This window comes from Micromys minutus (assembly GCF_963924665.1).
Source record: "Micromys minutus genome assembly, chromosome: 10".
In the NCBI taxonomy this organism is placed as follows: Eukaryota; Metazoa; Chordata; class Mammalia; order Rodentia; family Muridae; genus Micromys; species Micromys minutus.
This window is the reverse complement of record NC_137979.1, coordinates 47,599,917-47,623,106: the sequence shown is the minus strand read 5'-3', so window position 1 is coordinate 47,623,106 and position 23,190 is coordinate 47,599,917. Positions and strand designations below refer to the sequence as shown.

General features: G+C 50.4%; 3 protein-coding genes across 6 annotated transcripts in view; all 3 read right to left on the bottom strand.

The window, feature by feature from the left end:
- Positions 1 to 1,144: 1,144 nt before the first annotated feature.
- HSD17B1 (hydroxysteroid 17-beta dehydrogenase 1) lies at positions 1,145 to 2,931 on the bottom strand (the record flags this gene model as incomplete). Its single annotated transcript, XM_080924322.1, is given in 7 exon segments — positions 1,145 to 1,281; positions 1,284 to 1,464; positions 1,565 to 1,739; positions 2,112 to 2,205; positions 2,279 to 2,458; positions 2,581 to 2,748; positions 2,835 to 2,931. Coding segments are annotated over 7 exon segments (1,032 nt in total).
- Positions 2,932 to 3,727: 796 nt separating this feature from the next.
- On the bottom strand, positions 3,728 to 10,462 carry NAGLU (N-acetyl-alpha-glucosaminidase; the record flags this gene model as incomplete). Its single annotated transcript, XM_080922616.1, has 6 exons — positions 3,728 to 5,064; positions 6,219 to 6,475; positions 8,053 to 8,138; positions 8,310 to 8,456; positions 9,145 to 9,292; positions 10,086 to 10,462. The coding sequence occupies 6 exons, from the start codon at positions 10,460 to 10,462 to the stop codon at positions 3,860 to 3,862; spliced, it is 2,220 nt and encodes a 739-aa protein (XP_080778742.1). The 3' UTR covers positions 3,728 to 3,859.
- A 9,726-nt stretch (positions 10,463 to 20,188) lies between these two features.
- ATP6V0A1 (ATPase H+ transporting V0 subunit a1) overlaps positions 20,189 to 23,190 on the bottom strand; it is a 50,493-nt gene continuing 47,491 nt past the window's right edge. For all 4 annotated transcript variants that reach the window (XM_080923604.1, XM_080923607.1, XM_080923606.1 and 1 more), the window contains exon 21: positions 20,189 to 21,318. In XM_080923604.1, coding sequence (XP_080779730.1) covers positions 21,225 to 21,318 — 94 coding nt within the window. In that variant the 3' untranslated portion in view covers positions 20,189 to 21,224. The remainder of the gene's footprint in view (positions 21,319 to 23,190) is intronic.

Here is a 23,190-nt window from a genome sequence, read left to right as displayed (position 1 = left end):
CAAAGACCTGACAACCCAATAAAATCATAGACCAGGGAAAGTGAACCAGTTAAAAGGGTCATAGCCAGGTGCTGGTGGCACACACCTTTGGGCACTAGGGAGTCAGAGGCTGGCAGAGTTTGAGGCCAGCCTGGTCTACAGTTCCAGGACAGCCAGGGCTACTGAGAAACCTTTCTCCAAAAAACAAGCACAAACAACAACGAAACCAGCTGTCAGTGATGCTGTTAGGGGGGGCTATGGGAGCGGCATGCATACAGAGGAAGAAGATGGCGGATGAGGTCAGAAAGGTGCAGCAGCCCATGGATACAGCCCAGAGAACCTCATTCAGATCCCCAGAACCCAAGTGTTCCCTTGCTCTTGTAATGCCAGCACTAGGGTGACAGAGACCTAGGATCCTTGGGGACAAGCTGTTAGTCTAGACAAGCTGGGATCACAAGTCCAGTGAGACCCTGCATCAACAATAAGAAGCAGGTCAAGGCTCCTGACTGTAACTGAGGGTCTCCACACAGGCACACATGTATCTACACACACGCCTGCCCATATACACGGGACACACATGATTATGTGTCAGTGGTGGGGACCACGAGTCTGGCCCTAGTTCTACCAGGGGAGGACAGAGAATTAAACATGTCAGTCATCCTCAGCAACGGAGCAGGTACAAGGCCAGCCAGGGGTACATAAGGCACTATTCAACAAAAATCAGTGGTGGTTGGTAAAGCCTGTCCCGACTTTCCGGCTTATGGGTTAGAAGCACTTACAGTTCAAGCCCGAAGACCGGAGTTCAATCCCTGAACCCCATGGTGAAAGAGGGAACAAACTTGTCACTTGATCTCCATACTCTGTGCGACAATGGAATGTGTTCCCCTTCACATTATCCACGACAATAATAATAAATAAATTTATTGAAGGAAAAAACCCTTAACCTAACACCTTGGATATCAGCCCTCTTATCTTGTCCCATGAAGACGTTTGCGCTATTTCAAATGATTCTGAGACGTGTGTGGTTGCACATGCCTAAGGTTCCAGCACTCAGGAGGCAGAGGCAGGTGGATCTTCATGAGTTTACAGCCCAGACAGGGCTACATAGTGACACCCCGTCTTAAAACAAAACACATTCTAAAATAAGAAAAAAAGAGATTCTGGCTTAGATCTTTTGCTGGTAACATGATTTATCCTGACCCGGTTTATCCGATGCAGACCACCCCAAATCAGGTGCCACCCTACGGGTCGCACACTCAGGGAGACAGATGAGGGCTCTGGAGGACGTGTCTGGGTCCCCTAGACTTGGGCCCCAGCCCCAGCATCCTCCTGGGCCTGCAGATTAGAGAAGGCCTCCCGGTGCATGGCCTCGACATAGCTGCTGCCGCTGGGATCCTCCGTGCGCATTCGGGCCAGCGGCAGGAAGCGGTTCGTGGAGAAGTAGCGCAGAGCCGGCTGTGGGGCTCGCATTGCAGTCAAGAAGAGCTGAAGCAGGAAGAGCAGCGTGTGTCTGCAGGGCGCCCCTGAGGGTGCATCACCACACCCCACCCAGAGACTTCCGCCTCGAGACCCCATTTGCACCCACCTCCGTCACCTCTTCTGGGTCCTGCGCCTCGCTCAGGGCTTGCTCATAACCACGCTGATAGTGCGCAAAGAGGTGGCGTGTCTGATCGTCCGCTCGCTCCAGAGCCCCGCCTGGGCCGCCCTCCAGCTTCTCATAGAAGGCTGTGTGCACTGCCCCACATTCGATGAGGCTCACGCTGAGGGGAAGGGGTGACGACAACAGCGACTAGTTAGTGGCGGGGACCAGTTTGGCCCTAGTTCCCCAAAGAGAAGACACCTTGACGGACTGAAGCGCTGATAGCAGATGCTGGCAGATCCATAGCGCTTGCTGCTAGGGAAGAACTCCCATGTCCATTTTGGGGTCCAGTCACCTACTCGTTCTGTTTACTCATCCCAGTATGCCTTAAGAGCTAGGGTGACTTGGGACGTGAGATAACCTGTGCCACGCGCCCTGTACAGGGTCTAGCATACACCGTGAGATGGAGAAGGAGGGCCAGAGGCAGAGCATCTGCAAGATCTGTTACTGGAGTTCCCAAGCTTCAGAGGGTTCTAGAGAGCTGGTGACTCACTGGACTCCAAAGAGCGGGAGCAGGATCGCCAGACTCTCGCACAGACCTTCGAGCGCAAACTTGCTGGCACAGTATACTTCATGGAATGGCAGACCTAGAAAGGGAGACAAGGTTGCAGAGGCCCTGCGGCTCTACTCTGAACCCCTTACTCTGTCCCTTTTGCTCACCCATCAAGCCTCCTACACTCGCGGTCACCAGCACACGCCCGGAGTGGCGCCTCTTCATGTCTGGCAGAAAGGCCTGCAGCATCCGAATGGTCCCAAGAACATTCACGTCCAGCACAGCACCCACAGCGTTCAACTCATGCGCCTCCAGCGGCCCAAACAAGCCGCGGCCAGCATTGCAAACTGAGGAGGGAGAGAACAGACCCCATCTGTGCACCGCTTTCTCCCCTCCCGCGTCGTCCTCCCATGTTCCCTGAACTCCGGACACAGTCTGGACACTGGAATTATGTTGCAGGGAGGCTCACCCAGTACATCCACACGGCCCTCAGTCACGCATGCCTGGGCAGCAGCCACAGATCCCGAGTCTCTGACATCTAATTCCAGGATCTCCAGGGAGCCGGGAGGGCATCCTTGAGCCCTGGCTGCCTCCAACAATGGTCCCTGTGCCTGCAGATCCCGCAACGTGGCATAAACTAAAATTTGGGAGAGGACGGTAGATTCATCATCCTGCTTACCTCGGGGATTCTCCCCGTCCTCCAGCCCTTTCCCCCTCCTATACCTTTGAAGTTCTGGGACCGGTCAGAAGCCAGACGAACAGCCAAGTGCAGGCCGATTCCAGAGGAGCAACCGGTAATGAGCACTACCGTGGGGTCCATGTGGAAAAATACTGAAGTTCGGAGCATGAAGGGACCTAGTGGCAGGCTAGGGCTGGGTATCTGCTTGGCTCTCCTCCTGCCCATGGTGCCCCCACCCCTTGTTGTGTCTGCTGGCAATCTCAAGGCTGAGTTGGGTTCCTGGAAGGCTTTCCCCAGCCTGGTGTGGGTCAAAGCAAGAGAAAAGGGTGTTTGTAACACCAAACTGCCTTAGTTGGTCAGAGGAAGGGGTGCTCTACAAGTAGCAAGAAACTCTACAGGAAGCAGCTAGATTGTTAGGCTCAAACTGAGCAGTGCTAGGCAGATCTGGCCACAGGGAAACTGCTTCTGTTCAAGGAACTTCTTGTGGTTTGGACAACCAAGTAGATGAGGCTGGCCTCAAACTCAAGAGATACATCTGCCTCTGACCCATGAGTGCTGGGATTAAAGGCGAGGGCCTCATTTTAGGCTTTTTAGAGACAGGCTACCTTGGACCCTGGCTGCCTTCAGATTTGTTATGGAGCCGAGGTTGGACTTGAATTTCTGATCCTCCTGCCTCTAGCTTTTCAAGGTTATTCCAGGTATGTACCACCACACTCTCGGGGACAATTATAATTACCAGTTTGCTGCTGTTCTAAGGTTGGGGACCATGGAGCTGAAGTGAAGGCCAGGAAGAACTATCCTCCCGCCAGGGTCCACATGTACACCTGAGCCCTTCCACATGTACCAGCAATGTATAATAATTCAATACACCCAGGCGGATTCAGCAGTTTATTGTTAACAAAAAACAGTACTTTAACCCCCAAGACTGGGGTGAAAGGAAGCACCTCATTTCCCTCCAAGGCATTACTGTCACTCACTGTCAGGCCCTGGCTCCTTCTCCCAGGCATGCGGAGCATCCTGTGGTTGTCTGGAGGACCTATTCCAGCAGGTCCCTGAGATGGCTGATCTGTCACAAAGAATCAGGTTGGGGGTGATATTTGAGGAAGATCTTCTTGGAGAGGTCCACGGTGTCCCCTTGGGGCTGAATGGGATACCTCTTCTTGTTGTTAACGAAAGCCTGCTCCAGTGGAAAAACATTCTTCTCAAACTGGTGCTGTTGGAAGGGGACACCTCTGGCTAGGCTGTGAGCCAGAGTCCCCAAGAAGAGGCACCAGCGTGGCTGGTAGTAATCAGCCACCAGTCCTGACAGTTGCTTATTAGCGTAGTCCAAAATGTTACCCTCAGGCCCCCAAAGGGTAATCTGGTAGCGGCTGTTTTGTTCATAGAACTGGGCCTCAGACTCACTTGCAGCCACTCCCCGGGCCTGATCCAACCAGGTACCCAGCAAGAAGAGGCTGTTGCTGGCCAGCAGCTCATCTAGTGAAGGCAGGAGTTTATAGGCCAGGAGGCCTCCAGCCCTGAGCAGGAGATCAACCTCCTGGTTCAGGTAGGCGGTCCTTGCCTCCTCATAGCACAAGCTGACGAGCTCCTGTACTGCTTGGCGGGTGACATCCAGCAGGTCATAGCGGAAGGCTGGGCTGTTAGTCAGGTTTGGAGCAGCTGTTAACAGCAGTCGCCAAGCCTCAAACACATCTGATCTGTTGTACCAGACAGCAGTACTCATCTGTAGGGATGGCCGCTTGACCAGCGGGCTTCGATTGTGCCCACTGCACGCCTCCCCAGAGCAGTTGTAGACACTCCTGAGGAGGAGCCTCCAGGCTGCTACTGCATCCGGCTGGGAGATCCCGTATCGGCGGCTGGCAAAGCTGCTCACCCAGGCCATCAAATCTGGCACGGGGTCCTTGCGCCAGCCCAGCTCAGCCATGAGGGCATAGACCACTTCATTCTGGCCAATGCCCTCAGGGGCTATGCCGGTGCCGACCATGGTGGAGTTGGGGAAGAGGCGGGCTGCATGGGGGCCTCGGTTCACATCCTCGAGGGCTCCAAACAGGCCATGGTTGCCCCCGAAGTTGTGGAGCATGCACCAGATGAAGGGCTGGCCATGGAAGGAGGATGTGCGGATGTAAACAGGCTGGCTCTCAGCAAACAGGTCCAGAACCAGGAGACGACCACGGGGCACGGCCTCCAGCACAGCCCTGATTTGAGAGGGGCCCCAGAACTGGGGCTGGTGCTGGAAGAGCCAGCCTTGGAGCAGCCATACAGCATCAGGGTCCACTACAGTGGGAAGAAGACAGAGGCAATGAGAGGAGTGGGGAAATCAGCCACTGCTACAGTTCACACCATCCCCAGGGCTGCACCTCCTGCCGTCACCAGGACTCCTCGGCCCATCCTGCCTCCTGAAATACGACTACTCTAGCTTCTTGGTGACCAGAGCTACCCAGAGAACTTAGGACATGATGCCCAGGCCCCAAATTCTGGCCCTGCCAATCGGGACATTCAGGAGTTGGGCCTGAGAGTCCATATATCCAAATACTGGCATATTTGGGTTTACATAAAGCTTAACTGTTTCCCAAAGGCTCATGACTGAAGGTTAAAGTTCACGGCTGATCTCCATTGTGAAATAATAAAGGTCAAGACTCGGGCCTTTGAGAAGGTTCAGCTAGGAAAGGTTTTTCATGCTAAACCTGACAACCAGAATTCTACCCTCGAGCTCACAAGGTGGGAGGGAAGACTCCTCCAAGGTATCCTATGATTTTCATATGTGCTCCAGGTGTGGCACACATGCATACACACGAGTAAATAAATGTAACTTTCAATTGAAAGAACAAAGGCTCTAAAAGCAGATGTTCTCAACCTGTGAGTCTGGACCTCTTTGGAGGTCAAATGACCTTTCACAGGAGGTCACATTATCAGATATCCTGCATATCAGATATTTACACTAGGATTTAGAATAGTAGCACAATTACAGTTGTGAAGTAGCAATGAAATAATTTATGGCTGGGGCTCACCACAACATGAAGGACTGTATTAAAGGGTCTCGGTATTAAGACAGTTGAGAACCTCTGCTCTAGAGCAAGGCTCAGGCATCATGCTTGGAGAGTGCTGCTCGGAGGAACATAAACCAATGTGCCCCTCTCTTTTGGGATGACAGGCACCTCAGATGGCTCTCTATCAATAGGGCCCCTTCTTCTCTATAAGTGGAAGAAAGGAGTCTTGGTTGTTGTTCGTGTGTGACATGTGTGTGTGTGGAAGGAATGTGCCCTAGGTCATAGGTCAGCCACTCAGCACCCGGCGTGGTTAAGTGGGATGGCATATATGCACAAAGGCCTGTTGAGCAGGAAGGCATGGTATCACCAGGGTACAGGCCCTCCTCCCGCTCAACCTCCCTCCCTGATGCTCCAGGGGGTTTCCTATCCTAAGCACCCTACCAGTGACCATGGCTTCGTAGACGGCTGCGGTCATTGCGGCGAGGTAGGAGGGGTCAGAGAAGGGAGGCTGCATCTCATTGAAGGTGTCAGCCCCATAGATATGATCTGTGCCAAACTCTTTGGTAAGCTCCCGTAGGAAGAGGTTCCCGATGATGGGGAACATAGGGTCTCCTGGAGCCAGAAGGAAGGAGCAGCTGAAGGAGCAGTTGAAATGTCCCCAGTTCCCCAACTGGATGACACTGGCCCATGGGAACACCCTAGGAAGGAATAAAGGTTTAGAGTTGATAGAGGCTGATACAGTGCTTGCCTTGGCCTTACTGCCCTGGACTGCGTCTGGGTTTCTCTCCCTCCACCCATGTTTATGCATGCTCTGTCCCCTGTCTGGTATCCTTCCCTCTACCTCTAAAGCTTATCCACCTGGTTCTTCCTCATTGTCCCTGAGAGTCACCTCTCTATAAAGGTTCTGCTATTTCCCTCTGCCAATGATCTCTTGTTAGGGACAGAGCCACGGGCACCAAAAAAAAAAAAAAATCCCCAGGACCTAGCACCAGACCGGGTCTGACATCGGTAGACACCTGGGCAAATGTTGACCGAATGAAAAGAAAAAAATAAAGTTCCCCCAGCTTGGTGAGCAAGATGGAGGTGCAGCCAGCAGCCAGCAGCCAGCAGCACATGCTGTGACGGTAGTGGGAGCCAGGTGCTAACATGGCTTGGTATCAAGGGTCCTTGCAGGTACTGGCTGCAAAGCTACACAAAGGAAGAGGAGCCTCATCCAGACCTTGAAGGTCTCTCCAGCCACAGAAGAGAAGACAGTACAAAAACAAGGAGAAAGACCAGCACACTCCCTAGGCTGTCATATTACCAGCAAGAGCAGCTAACATTCTGTACCCGGTAATATGACTCAGGTCAGCAGCTGAAGAAGCTATCTTGTTACTTAGTAATTTCTCATTCATTTTAAATATTCCTTAATTAGATAATTAAACTATATATTTATATTTAAAACAAATTAATTATCCACACACACATATGAAAGTTAGGAACTAAACAAATAGTTCAGCACTTAAGAGCACTGGCGGCTCTTCCAGAGGACCCAGGTTTGAGTCCCAGCAACCACATGGTGGTTCACAGCCATCTGTCACTCTAGCATCAGGGGACTCCATGCCCTCTTCTGTTCTCCAAGAGCACCAGGCATGAATGTGGTTCACAGACCTATATGCAAACCAAACACCCACACACTGAAAATAAATGTACCTTTTAAAATATGGACAGTTTTCTAAGTTTGATGTTAACAATTTAGGAATCCTGGGAATACTTTAGATTGATTCATTGTTATTTTATGGGTATGAATATTTGCCTGAATTTATGTCTGTGTACCACGTGCATGATGTGCCTAGAAGGTGATCAGCCCCTCGGGATTTGGAGTTATAGATGGCTGGGAACTTATGTGGGTGCTGGGAACTGAACCATGGTCCTTTGCAAGAGCATCAAATGCTCTTAGTTTAGGCATCTCTGCAGCAGGCCCCCAACCTGTGGAGATTTTATACACACACAGAGAGAGAGAGAGAGAGAGAGAGGGAGAGAGAGAAAGACTGGGTTTCTCTATGTAGGCTCCTAAGTACCAGGATGAGAAGCGTATACCATCATACTAAGCAATGATTCCATTTTACAAGCAAGGAAACCAGGTCACTGAGCCCATTAAGCAGTCTGTTACTGCAGTGGCTGAGAGCAGAGGCAGGAGTCAAGCTGAGCCGACATCCGGAAGTTTCAGCGTTTACACCATGCTTTGTAGGGCAAACCTCTTTCCTTAGAGCTGAGCAGGGAGGGAGGACCTCACCTGGTGATGGCCTTGGGGACATGCCCTGCGAAGGCAGGCAGCACCGGGATCATGCCAAAGGAGCGCATCCGGTCCAGGATTCGATGCTGGGCGGGAAAGAGGTCAATGTGACAGGACCTCTGTTGGGGGAGTCCCCTGCTCACTCGGAGGGAATGCAGATCTATAGACCAGACAAAAGCCCTGACCTAGCTAAGGACCCCACCCCTGGGTCTGTGGACACCCAGCACTCACTCCTCCTTTTCTTAGCCACTCTTTACCTGCAGGTAGAGTTGCTTGAGGTGCCAGGAACGGGGCAGGGGGCCACCCCAGGTGTGCAGGTTACCCATGCGTCCCCAGGCCAGGAAGGCAGGACCGGTGAAGTACTCATCGATCTCTGACTGGGTCAGGCCCAAGGCCAGGTACACCTGTGGAGCAGGAAGAGCCCCCACCTATAAGCACAGGAGTCCCCATTCACCATGTCACTGAACGAGTGCTCACCCATCACCTCTCTGAGCTGGGTACTATTGTTATAAAGACAGATCTGGACTTCAGCCTACAGGGGATCACAGTCCAGGAAACAGTGAGTAGAAAGTACACTAAAGTGTCAGCTTTATGGGATGGGTAAAGATCTGGGACACAAAGAGGCTTTCTTCAAATCAGGGAGAGTCTTTGTGCCTTTTCCCCCCTCAACCTGACTTGAGCTAAGGGCATCTAGGAAGAAGAAACCTTCATTGAAGGCAATCCTGTAGGGGCATTCTCTTGACTAGTGATTGATAATGGAAAGGCTCAGCCGATTGTGGGCTGTGCCATCCCTGAGCAGGTGGTTCTGGGTATATAAGAAAGCCCAAACTGACTAAGTCAGGAAGCAAGCCAATATAAATATAAGCAGTGTTCCTCTAAGGTCTCTGTTTTGGTTCCTGCCTCTGAGTTCCTGCCCTGACTGAGTTCCTCCCTTGGAACTCAATTTTGAATCTCCCTACTTCTACCTGAGTCCTGGGATTACAGGCACGCACCACCAGATAGTTTATCCCACCCAGGGAAGCCTCAGTTCCACAGGGCCAGTGGGGTGTGTAAGGCAGGCATGAGAGTATGAGGGGCCAGGTTGGCACAAACCCGTTGCCAGATGGCCTCCTGGCCATTCCAAGCCAGTGCCAGGTTGATGCCATTCAGCGCCATCCAGTCAATCTCTCGCTCCCAACGGGCCCAGTCCCACCACACGAAGGAGTAGCTGTTCGTGCACACATTCTGGTAATAGCGGTACCTGCGGGTAGGGGCACATTATTGGGGACATATGGAATGCCTCCCTCACTACTCTGAAACACCTCAGAGGCAGCCTGGTGCTGGAATACTACACCCAACACAGTACTCATACAGGATATTGGGCAAAGTTTTCAAAGTGGCCCCTCTCCTGCTCATTCCAGACCCACCTCAGGTGAAGCTAGAACTTCCCACAGGGATCCCTAGCCTAGTAGCTATTGTGAATACATACATAACTTCATTTTCATTCAACATGCCCAGAACTTCTTGTGTACCATGTGGTGTCTTGGGGTGTCAGTGCCACAAGGCAAAATTAGTCTCTGTCCTGAAGGGAGCTCACGGTTCTTGTATTGATGGGGGAGACAGATGTGAGAACACATCATGCCCGTACAGTATGGCAAGTGCTAGAATAAAAGCCCAGGGCTTTGGGAAGGGTCACTCTGAAGCATCTTCGGAGAGGTCAAAGGGGGGGAATATGAAATGCATGGATCACGAGAACGCCTTTGAATTTTTATGATCACACGCAGGTTCTCAATCAAAAGGGCTCAGTCATTATTTCCAGCAAGGGCGGGGAAATGGGGGGACTGGGAAGCTAAGTGACTTGGCTCAAGAACACGCAGCTAGAGGGGAGCCAAGATTTGAAGGCACAGACTCCCCCGGAGCCAGCACTTCCTTCTCAGTCTCCAGGCACGTCAGTAGCTGCAGCCCCGGCTCAGGCAAGCTGGTCCTCACCAACGGTGGATGTCCGGAGGCTGCAGGTAGCAGCCCCAGCCGGCTGGTACCCACAGCATCAATACCTGTTGGGCGTGGCTTCAGTCAGCCCGTCGGGCACTGCAGGCAGCGGCCAGGGCAGGTGCAGCTGAGAGCTGGACCAGGCCACCTGACAGCCACAGAAGTCACGCAGGTAGCGGTGCAGCCCCGCGGCGGCCGCCACGCCCGTGGAGCCGCGCACAAGCACGGGCACCCCGCCGCCGCCGCTCAGGCTGTAGGTGTCCAGGCCCGACTCGTCCGCCAGCGCGCGCTCCACCGACACCAAGAAATGGGCCGCCGGCCGGGGTCCCAGTAGCCGGACCACCAGCTCCCGTACAGCCTCTGCCTCCCGAGACTCATCACCCATCGAACCCCTGGCCAGGAGTAGGAACCCCAGAATCGCAGCCAGTCCCGTGGCTTCCATGGCGCCAACCGCGCTGCCGCGGCCCGCTCACAACCAATACCAAGCTCCGGGCCCGCGGGGTGGGGCTGACAGCATCCAATCGGCTGCCGACCTTGGACCACGTGGCCTGAAGGTTGGGTTCCAGCTATCCGCCTGCAGGGCCTGGTTTCCGGACCCAGAGGGTCGGCTGACCGTGTGTGCACGTGGCTGGAGGGTGCGTGACCCTGTGAAACATCCTCGGCCACACAGGACGCTGCGCATGCCCAAGCCCTTTCGGATGTGGCCCTCTTTCTTCTGCAAATCACTTACTTCCCTTCCAAACATCTAGCCACTCTTTTAAGTGATGGGAATTGAAGCCAACCACTAAGCTATATTCTAACCCCTCATCTAATAAATGTGTGTTTGGATTTTATTTCGTTATCAGACACTGCCATTGCTACTGTTGTTTGTATTAGCAAAGGATGGTCTCAGTTATTTCTGGCTCAAGATCTGGAAACCAAATAAGGATTTCTCCGGGTGAGGGATAGCTCAGTAGGTAAAGTGCTTGAACGTGAGGACATAGGTTTGGATCAGCAGAACCCATATAAGGCTGAGTATTGGGAATCTGCAATCCCAGTGCTCTGGGGAGATGAGCACTGGAGACAGCTTCCCTGGTGTACAAAGTGACAAACAGGGAAGAGACCTTATCTTAAGATAGAAGGTATCACACACACACACACACACACACACACACACACACGCACACACACACACACACACACACACACACAATCACAACTCTCTCTTCGAAAGGATTGAGAATTTATTCTGAAGCCAAATATGAATGGCCATGGCCACTGAACAGTTTTAAGTCTCCCCAGTTTCCGTGTTCCAACATGGAAATAACTTAATGAAGTTTTTATAGTAACAGAGTAAAAAGCCATAAATCAAGACTCTTTTTTCGTAATACATTGGTGAAGACATCAGAGGTGGGTTATAGTGAATCTGGAAATCAGTTGCAAGCTTCAGATAGTATTCTTAGCTTCCAGGATGCAGGAAGCTGGTGGACTGCTAAATTAATGCATTTCAAAGAAAAACTAGTGTTCTGTTTGGTATATTAAAAAAGACTTACCCATTGTCATAAAGCTATTAAGTTGGGTTCAGGGGAGGGAAGGTAACAGTAGCTACCGAGAAGCCTGAAAATAGCCCAGTTTGGTTCTGGGCCTGAAACAATTCAAATTCTTCGGAGCCTTGAAGTTCTGATGAGCCACTCAGCACTGTTGAAGGTTCAGGATACTTTCCCGGAGTTTTGATTCAAAGCTCTGACCATTATTTCTCTCTCTCTCTCTCTCTCTCTCTCTCTCTCTCTCTCTCTCTCCCTCCCTCCCCCCCCCCTCTCTCACACACACACACACCATCACACCATACAAAGAGCAGAATTTCTCACTGGGTTGTAAAACTATGATGAATATTTTGTGGTCTTCAAAGAGGCAGTGGCATTTTATCTGAAACCCAAAGCTGACTAGGAATTTAGAGAGGATGGAAGGAAAAGAAATTTCGAGACAGAGGGACACATGGATAGATGAGAAAGGGGAAATGTGAGAAACTAATGTGACCACATGAGCCCAGCTTGGCCAACAGGAAGTCAAGAAGGCTCTCCAGTGAATCCTCAAAGGGTTGTGGGAACAGAATGGGAAGTGAGGAGGTGACCTGGGTGACACCCAGCAGGAGAGAAGCTGAAGGAGAACAGAAAGCCACAGCTCCCAGAACTCAAAGGAGAATAGAGACTCTTAGTCCCTAGAGCTCAGTATGGGCCCACAAAGATGCTCCAAACCTTGCAAACTCTCAGGCTTGAAGGACAGGGAAGGGGTACCAGGGGCTGGGCAGGGGCAGAGAGCAATGGGCTGGGGCCAGGTGTGGTGGCACATGCCTGCAATCCTATTTGGGAGGCTGAGGAAGGAGGACCTAGTTTCTGAGCAGCCCTGCTGGGGTGGGTGTGGGGCTTAGAGAAACAGTTCTATTCCTAGCTCTTCAAGTCATTCCCACAGTAGGAGAGGCCCCTGGTTCCTCTCAGTTCCCTTTATCTGGACATTCTCATTCTTTCCGAGGAAGCAGAACAGAACAAGGACCGGAATGGAAACATTTGCCCCTGGGACCTCAGCTCCACCCTATCTTCCCATAGCAGTAGAAGTTGCTGAGTGCCGGTGTGTGGAGGCCAGAGGCCTGCTTCCATCTCATCCTCCACCTTCGTTTTTGAGACAGGGTCTCTCTCTGAACCTGGGATTTTCCAGTTCAGCGAGGCTGGGTGGCCAGAAAGCCCCAAGGATCTGCCTGTCTCCACCTGCCCCACTTCCCAGGTGCTGGTGTTAGAGATGAGAACCCTGTACATGGCTTTTATGTGGGTTTCTTATCTAGACTACACAAAAGACAATGTGGTGGTTGGTTATAATGGCAGCTTGACTTGCCACAAATTAGGGTCACGTACACAGTCGGGAACAAGGTCCTCCTGCAGGTGACTGCCTCAAGCTCCTGCCTTGGCTTCCCACAGTGGCAGACCTTTTCCTTCCCCAAGTTCTTTTTGTTATTGTTGTTTAACCTTTCAAGACAGGGTTTCTCTGTGTAGCCCTGGCTGTCCTGGAACTCGATCTGTAGACCAGGTTGGTCTCAGATTCACAGAGATCCACCTGCCTCTGCCTTCTGAGTGCTGGGATTAAAGGTGTGTGCCATCACTGCCCAACTAAAACAGTTTTCTTAATTGAAAATAGAGGGACTAGAGAGATAGCTCAGTAGTTAAGAGCACTGACTGCTCTTCCTGAGTTCAAATCCCAGCAACCACATGGAGGCTCACAACCATCTGTAATGAGATCAGGATTTGATACCTTTTTCTGGTGTGTCTGAAGACAGTGACAGTGTACTTATACATAAAATAATTAAAAAAAAGAAAGAGGAAAAGAAATGGAAACAGGATTCTAGGAGCTACTGTAGTTGTGGTCATTTCCTTTTTTTTAAAAGCAAAATATAAATATTTAATTTTGTGCTATAGGACACTTTAAATACTCACTCAGTCCAGAGACATCAGCAGGTAAGCTCCGAGTCACCATGAATGCTGTTGTTATTAGAGACTGGTGATTGTCCTAGTTTGCTTCTGATGCCGTAAGAAAATATCAACCAAAAAGAACCTGGGAGCCTGGTAGCGGTGGAGGTGGTGTTACCCCCTTTAACTCCAGTACTCGGGACACAGAGGTAACCAGTCCAGCCTGGTTGTTTCAAACAAACAAACAAACAACAGAACAAAGGAGGTAAATCCTCTTTAACTGGTATTAGTAACATAGCTTAAAAACCATTTTGTGTAACTCAGAAGCCATTTTTATGTGACTTAGAATAATACGATATCTAAACTTGCCACCAGGAAGTTCTGATAGGAGCTGGGCTTCAAAAGCATGCTCCAGCTAGGCCACAGAGCCAGCTGCTGGCTGCTCAGGTACCACCCTAGCCAGGGACAGGCTTGATATACCAACAATGGTGTCACTGTGCCAGTGACCTATCAGGGTTGTGAGCCCTGTGAGCACAAAGCTACTGTTCAATGAAATGATACAAAAATTGGAACTTGAGTCTCTAGGGTGGCACTGCTGTCTCCTGAGACTCGGTTTGTCTGGCCTGTATGTTGATGACCATCTACAAGAGAACTTGAAACTCTGCGTGGCTCTAGCTTCAGTGACCACTGAACTTCAGGTACTGTCGGTGGGCCCACATAGGTTTGCACAACAACACTGGCCATTGGCCTACACACTCAAGGACCTGCTGGACCTCCATCAGTGCCATCCTCCTGCCTGCCACAGCCGAAGGACTTCACAGCACTTGTGGGTCGAGCCTGCTTGCTTCTGAAGCATTCTCACTGGAGAGGATTCCCCAGTGGAACTTTGGAGCATTTCTGCCCTAACTGTTCCCCGTTGGGTGAGATGTGTGTTTTACCGTTTATACTGGCATCACGTTATAAGGAGTGTTTGTGGGAATAAACGGAGCATATTCAAAAGACAAACCTTGTTTGCTCAGTGCCTTGTAGCTCACAGGCTGTGCCCTCTGCAGCCAGGCATGGAAGCATCTGCCTTTAACCCCAGCATTTGAGACAGAGACAGGCAAATCTTTGTGAGTTCAAGAACAGCGTGGAACTGAAAACAAAAGACCCAAACAAATCTTATCTGTAAGCCGTTATCCTTGCAGAAGGATGAGATAAGTTAATTACTCGAGGGATTATCTATCGGGCTGCAGAAGCAGCTGACCCAAAGGGAGGAAGGCAGACACAGCTGAGAGTGGGGAGCCAGACTTTCAGCCTGCTGTGAGTTACCTTCTGGACCCAAGTGCTTATTAGAAAAAGCAGTTTTAAGTGACTATCTTGGCAGGCACAGCTCACTGGGGACATGTTGAAATTATGTCCTGTCCTGACTCCCAGCATCATACCCCAGCAACCAGTGCTCTTAGCCACTGAGCCATCTCACCAGACCAGGAAACTGTTTTTTTTTTTTTTTAAAGATTTATTTATTCATTATATATAAGTACACTGTAGCTCTCTGAAAAGAGCATCTGATTCCATTATAGATGGTTGTAAGCCACCATGTGGTTGCTGGGAATTGAACTCAGGACCTCTGGAAGAAGTCAGTGCTCCTAGCCACTGAGCCATCTCTCCAGCCCCCAGGAAACTGTTTCTTAAATGTTGCTCTTTGTCTGGAGAAATGGCTCAGAGGTTAAGAACACTGACTGATCTTCCTGAGTTCAATTCCCAGCAACCACATGGTGGCTCACAACCATCTATCTGTAATGGGTTCTGACGCCCTTTTGTTGTGTATCTGAAGATGGTAACAGTATACTCACATATATAAAATAAATATATATATTTTTAAAAGAAGTTGTCCTTTGACCTGCACACACTGGTGAATCGTGTCAGGTACACTAAAGTGGGGTACTGGGGACGGGGCACCTACTTTAACTCTTACAGGTGCTTTGCCCCCGTATCTGTCTATGTACCACATGCTTGCCCGGCACCTGTAAGGCCAGCAGAGGGCCACAGATTCTCTGGAATTTGAGTTACAAGAGGCTTATGAGGTACCATGTGGGTGTCAGGAGTAGACTCTAGGTCCTCTGAAAGATAAGCAGCCAGTGCTCTTAAATATTGAACCATCTCTTCTTTAGTCTGCCACACACTTTATTTTATTTTATTTTATTTTATTTTTTGAGTCAAGGTCTCACCGTGCAGCTCTGGAGTTCACCGTGTACAGGTTGGCCTTGATTCCACAGAGCTCTGCTTCCCAAGGGTTGGGATTGAAAGGATGAGCCACCCGCTGGGCAGTGGTGGTGCACACCTTTAATCCCAGCACTCAGGAAGCAGAGGCAGGTGGATCTCTGAGTTCCTGTCCAGCTAGAGTTCCAGGACAGCAAGGACTACACAGTAAAACCCTGTCTCGAAAAACAAAATAAAAAACAAACAAACAAACAAAACCCAAAAAGTGTGCCACGGGGTTTTGTTGTTGGTTTTGCCTCTGTTTCTTTTTTTCTTTCTGGATCTCATTAAATAGACCCACTTGCCTGAGAGTTTCTATGTAGACGAGGTTGGTCTCAAATTTGCCAGTTCTCTTGCCACTGCTTCCTGAGTGCTAGCATGTAAGTTGTTCCTCCGGTGCTGGCATAGAAAGAACACACTTTCAAACAGGGCTTGAGTACATTTTGAGCCTTTTAGTGTGTGACAGGTGTTAGCACTCTTTCCCTAATGCGTGAAGTAAGCAGGCTGGGTCTCAGCTTACTCTCCAGCTGTTTTGTTGTTGTTGTTGGTTTTGTCTCTGACCATCCTGTCCCTCTGCCTACGCACTCCATACCACTCCCAGAATCCTTTCTGCCCTGCCCTGAAAGGACTGCTACAACTTTATAAACCGTTTGGTGTGAAGAATGAGATGGTCTTTCCCCGTGTGGCCACTAGGGGACAGCCTACACCTAGCACATGATTTGGGTTGGCTGGGAGCTGCCTCTGCAGGTGGGTCATTTTTTGAAGACATCTCACCGGGATTGGGGGAAAACAGCTGGTACCATCCCTGAAGGTAATGGATTTGTCCCCGCTGCTGTAAAGTTTAGGCCTTCCACGAGACCTGCGGCGGTCCTCTCTAAAGCTTGTTCCAGGATCTCAGGATGGCGTTTGGAAATTGTAGAGGAGAAAGAACATGCGCTTTAGAAACAGGCACAATGGAGCCTGTTCCTCACCCCTAACTTTCCACACATTCCAGCCCAGGTCATGGCATTGTCAGCGGGCTGAAGGAAACCGGAAGCTTCTGGATTCTGAGAACTCAGCCTAGTTAAGGACTCTGCTCTCTACCCACTCTGATCCGCCAGTCTGGGGAGCCATTTCCGGGGAAGTCTTGGTCTCTCCCTTCCCTTCCTTTATTTAGATTATATACGGTGATGGTCTGAATGAGAAATGGCCTCTATAGGCTCATGGATTACACCTGGTCCCGGGTTAGTGTTATTATTTTGGGGAAGTTACAGAATCTTAGGGCAGTGTTTTCTCAACTGGTGGGTCGCGACCCCTTGGGGGTTGCCAAATGATCCTTTCACAGGGGTCGCCTAAGACCATTGGAAAACACAGATTCAAAACACGATTCACAACAATAGCAAAATTAGTTACGGAGCAATACAACTATGGTTGGGCCGTCACCACAACATGGGGGTTGCAGAAGGAAGGTTGACAACCCCTGTTTTAGGAGGTTGGCGAGAGTATATCATAGCCTCGCTCCAATTCAAGTTTGCCCTCCTTGCTTCCGGGTTGTGGTCTAAGATAAGCTCTGGCCGCCTTGCTCTGTTACAGAGTGTGGGGATTTTAGCCAGAGCAAACTTTTCTGTACCTTGATTTTAGCCAGGGTGGGTATACAGCAGCAGAGAGGTAACTAAGACATAAACTAACAAGTTTTCCAGGTGTATTTAGTCAGGCATGGTCGGGCACGCCTGTTGAGTTCTAATGAGTTCTAACACTGTCTCAAGAATGCCGGAAAGGCTCAAGTAAGGCATCTCAGGACTTGGTGTGAGCCCACGCTGCCCCCAACACACACACACACACACACACACACACACACACACACACACACACACACACACGGTGGGGGATAAAGGCATGTACCACCATCCCGATGGATCTTTCTCTCTCTCCATTCTCTCTCCGCGCCCCCTCTTTCTTTTTTCTTCATTTTGCAAGACAGGGTTTCTCTGTGTAGTCCTGGCTGTCCTGGAACTGGCTCTGTAGATCAGGCTGGCCTCGAACTCACAGAGATCTAGATCTGCCTGCCTTTGCCTCCTGAGTGCTGGCATTAAAGGCGTGAGCTACCATTCCTGCTTCTGTTTTCCTTTTTTAAAAGAGCATATTGAAAAAAAAATTCAGACAGAGCTCTAGGTTTGATTCTAAGTTTTAAAATATTTTGATTATCACTGTTGTGTGTGTATGATGAGGTGTGGAGGTGGGTGGGTGGGTGGCTGGGTGGGTGGTGGTCAGAAGACAACTCTGTAGAGTTAACTCTCTCCTTTAAACTTAACGTGGAGTCTGGGAATCTAAGGGGTCATCGGGCTTGCGTGGCAAGCGCTTTTACCTGCTAGGGGCCATTGTGAAGATTTTTACAAAAATATTTTGACAGTGTCTCATGTAGCCCAGGTTGGCTTCAAACTCACAAGGGTGAGATGACCTTCAGTGCTAATCCTTTTGGCTTTAACTCCAAGTCCCAGGAACTAGTCTTGGGGAGGGGGCACCCCTTTTCTTTTTTAAAGAAAGGGAAGGAAAGCAACTTTCCTTCTCTGCATAGAACCCCGTCTTCTGTGGGGAGGATGTGTGGGCTGGAGAAGCAGTGAACAGCTTCTGCAGCAGGGTCCCCTTTGCCCAGACAAACATCCTTGGAGTTGGCAGCTATCTCTGATTCATCGCCATCTCCGTCTTTCTGAGGCCGTCTGCCCTTTCCTTGAACAGCACAGACCTTGGTCGAACCTCAGACTGCCTGGGTACATGGCTGCGACCTCTAGCTTTCTCTATCTCCAGACGCTTTGACCTTCAATCACAGACGCTTACCAATAGTTTGAAGCCTGACATCTGCGCTTTTATCTTGTTACTCACTGTGAGACTCCCTGCCTAGCTTGAGTTTTATCGCATTATCTCTTCCATTTAGGTCTATGATCCATTTTTAATTTTTTATTTAATTAAAAAATATTTATTTATTTTTATTTATGGTTGATAATGTCTAAGCACTACCCCAGTTACTTGGCAACAGCCAAGTATGCTTGGCAACTATAAAAGGGGCTTCTTGCCCCCTCCTCACTCTCTTGCTCTTACCCTCTTCCCCCTTTGTCCCTTCTCTCTCCATTCCCGTCCCCCACCTCTCCTCCTCTTCTCTACTCTTTTCTCTTTGTCTCTATTACCCTCTTAGCTCCCCTCCCCATGCCTTGAATAAACTCTATTCTATACTATCCTGTAGCTGGTCCCTCAGGGGGAAGGGATGCCTTAATATGGGTCCTCCTGAGGCATCCTCCTTGCCTCATATCTCACCACACCTCCGTGGAACATATCCCCCCTCTCTTTATCTTTTTTTATAAACACATCAGATAAGACATGGTCTGGCTATGCAGTGTGTGCTGGCTTTAAACTAAGGATCCTTCTCTTCTAGGCCCTTGAGTCCTGAGCTCCTAGGCTCAGGTTTGGTGTTTGAGTTTTATTTTTATTATGGTTAGGGAATGCGTTCTCCCAGCAGGCAGACACTGGGTTGTATTAGTTCTAGGAAACAAAGGGGTTTTTGTTGTGTTGTTTTGGAAACTGGATTGCATGTAGTTCAGGCTGGCCTTGAACTCCCAATCCTGTATCCGACCCCAGAGGGCTGAGACTACAGGCATATAGAGCCATGCTGTTCTCTCTCTTTGTCTAAACTTGGCTGACTGTAAATTAGGATTTAATCCTGAATTCTTGACTCTGCTATTCTAGTTATGCCCCCTTTGAGCAAGAAGATCAGAGTTCCCTTTGGGGCTTTCATCTAAAGATGGAGTTGGGGAAGCACTGCCCCAGGGGGAGGTGGCCTGCTGGTTGGGAGAGAGGGGTTGAAGCTAGGGTGGACTAAGAAGATGGAATGAACAGGATGTGCCAGCCTCTCCCTGTCCTTATGAGAAGCAGGTGTTACATTCCTGTGCCATAAACCAACCGTGTGTGTGTGTGTGTGTGTGTGTGTGTGTGTGTGTGTGTGTGTGTATGGGCAAGGCAGAGGAAGAATGTGTATGTCTCAGTGCCCTCCCCACCCAGCCATCTCCCTGCATGGTCTTGGTTCTCTGGCCCTTAGCTTGCCTACTTCAGCACCTCACATTCTCCAGCTGCCCCGAAGAGCCTGCCAAACCTCTACTTACACCAAGGCCAGAGGCATTAGGGCTCAAAATAGCCAGGCTGTGGAAACCTGGAGAATGCACTTGGAGAGAAGTCGGGGCAGCCACCCAGGCCCCTTCTCCGGTTGGGATACACAGGGAGGGAAGGGAGATAAAGACTGCCCAAGCTATGCAAAGTTAACTTGGCTCACAGGAGTGGGAAGGCGCCTGGGCAACTTGAGATAAGGTGCTAATTTCACAGACTCACCGCCTAGCCAGGGACATAGCAGCTGTGGCCTCAGATCAGGAAGAAAAAGCAGAAATGCTGGCAGGAGGAATAGGGTGTGGGCGCCAGACGGGTTGGGACGACTGAGCCAGAGTGACAAGGGCCGCACACTCAGAGACGGCTTGTGTGAGAGTCAAACACACTTTATTTGGATGAGAATGTCTGAACAGAAGGCCTTGGGCAGGGTCCCCCACAAAGAGCTCTGCTGCAGGCCTATCTGTAAACAGAGCAAAGATCATCATGTAAACTGGGCACAAAAGGACAGAGGGGTTCGGAACGGGGTCACTGTGGGCCAGCCCTGCCTGGGCAAGTGTAGGAGCAGCAATCATGGGCGCGGGGGGGGGGGGGCCCTTGCTGATTTAGTGTTACCGCTACAGGGAAGGCAGTGAGTGAATTTTGGGAGTCAGCACATGATTAGAAGGGTCTGGGATCCCCAGTACACATGAGGTAGGCGGCTAGGGCTTGGCAGGCCTGGGCAGTGCTCCCACACCTGCGCGTGCAGCCCAACGCTCACCTCCGATTAGCAAACTGTAAATGATACTGACCTTCCCTGTCCAGGACACCACTCCTGAGACCTGGGGTCAGCGTGGGTGTTGGGGAGGGCGTATCAGTGGGCAGATCAAGGCAGGCCTGCCGGCAGAACCGACCTTACTGACCAGAGCCTCAGGACATCATGATCAGGGTGCAGAAGGGCTCAGGGTTGTGCCAGGGGGTACAGGGGAACAACAGCAACATCTTCCCGACTGCCCCTGCTAGTGGAGTGGGATATGTCCCAAACGCAATGTCCCCTTCGAGGAGAGAACCGATTGCCATCCTCCTCCAAGGTGTGACCAAGAACTCCTGGACTGAAGAGGGACCCCTTGCATCGTGAGGGCTCTGTGCCCCTATGTGGCTAAGCAGGTTGTCTGTCTGTCTGGGATGGGTGGGTATCAGGCACAGCCATCCAGCTCTCGGCCGAAGGTCTGTATGTTACACACAAGGTTTGGGAGAAAGAGACCCAGGGAAGGCCAGCACTACCTAAATGAGTCACAGTGGGAACAGGGGCTACAGGCTACACAAACGCCCAGGTATCCAGGGATCACAGCCAGCAGGCAGGAGAGACACAATCACTGTGGACACAGGCAGGAGAGCTGCTCTGGGCATTCACCCTGCCTGGGATCACTCGTCAAACTTCCCCTCCCGAATATGCTCAAAGGAGAAGGGGAGGAACTTGAAGCCGGTCCCGGTGTAGAATTTATTCTGGAATTCCACCCTGGAAAGAAGAGTAAAGCTGTCAGTTCATGGGGAAAATGAAATAGGGTGGAGTGTGGCGGTCCACACTTCAACTGTGGGGGACAAAGGCAGGCGGGTCTGTGGCTAGTCAAGGTGACATAGTGAGACCCTGTCCAAAATAAAAATAAGGTAAAATAAAGAGGTTAAATGGCTCAGTGGTTAGAGCACGTGCTGCTCTTGCAGAGGACCTGAGTTCGGTTCCCAGCACCCACATGGCTGCTCACAACTGCCTGTAACTCCAGCTCCTAGAGATCTGACACTCTACTAGTCTCCCCTCACTCAGACACGCAAATACAAATGTTTTAAAAATCAAACAATAGGGGGCTGGAGAGATGGCTCAGTGGTTGAGGGTACTGACTACTCTTCTAGGGGACCCAGGTTCAAATCCCAGCACCTATAAGACAGCCCTGAACTCCTGGCTCAAGTCATCTACTTTCTCTAGCTTCCAGAATAGCTGGGACTAGAGGGAGTACCACTGCACCTGGCCCAGAGCATCCTTTCTCCCGCTAACTGCCCCAGGTGAGCTTAAGGAAACCTCTTCTTGGCTTTGCAGCTCATTGTCCAGGAGCTGCTTTTAGCTAATTCATTTTAATTTTTGATGTATGTGTATGGAATGTCTGTAGGCATGCGTGTGCCGCAGCATGTGTGGGGGTTCTCTCTGCCTCTCCCACCTTGTGCTGGATGCTTTATGTCAACTTGAAACAGGCTAGACTCATTTGTGAGATGAAAAGCTCAACTGAGAAAAAGCCTGCATCAAATGGCTATAGTCAAGCCTGTGGGGCATTTTTTTAAGTAGTGATTGATGGGGAGGGCCCAGCCCATTGTGGGTGGTACCATCCTAGGGCTGGGAGATCTGGGTTCTATAAGAAAGCAGGCTGAGCAAGTTACAAAGAGCAAGCCATACCCAGTTGTGGACTTTGCATCAGCTCCTGCCTCCAGGTACCTGCCCTGTTTGAGTTCCTGTCCTGACTTCTTCCAGTGATGAACAGTGCTGTGGAAGTTTAAGCTAAATAAACCCTCTCCTCCCCAGGTGGCCGAGGTCAGGGTGTCTCACTAACCCTGAGACCCACCTTTGCGTGGTTCCGGGAACTGAACTCGGGTCACTGCACTTGAGTAAGCACTGTTACTGGGCTATCTCCTTGACCTCTGTTTTTATTTATCTTTTAAATTAAAAATAATGTTTCAGGGCCTGGGGGGATGGCTCAGTGGTTAAGAGACTGCTTGCTCTTCCAGAGGTCCTGAGTTCAAATCCTAATAACCACATGGTAGCTCACAACCATCTGTAATGGAATCTGATGCCCTCTTCTGGTGTGTCTGAAGATAGCTACAGTGTACTCACATATAAAATAAATACATCTTAAATTTTTTTTTTCAAATTTATTACAAGGGGAGGTCAGAGGTCAAGCTTTGTGGAACTGATTCTCCTCTTCCACCTTTCTGTGTTTGGGAGTCAAACTCAGGTCGCCAGATGTGGCAGCACCTTCCCCACAGGACCACCTTGCCACCTCCTCCGAGCCCAGGCCCACCCTCAGCATCTGTCCTAACATCTCATTCTCTTTGTCCTCTTGTGTTTGTGCTAAATGCTGTAGCAGCTCAGAAAGCACAGTGACAGCAATAAGCTAACCAAAAGCCCCTCAAACCCCTTCTTGGTAGGTGCTTAAACAGCCCACCTCCAAAGGAAGCCTCTGGGAAGAATTCTGGTTCTGGATAAACATACCCCCCACAGCCCCCCAAGGAGAGAAGACTTGGGAGCAAATGTTGAAGGCAATCAGTTTAGTGGAGGAGGGAGAGGCTGGGGGGGGGGATATGCTTCTAAATGCAAAAATATTCTCCAACACAAAAACATCTGAGA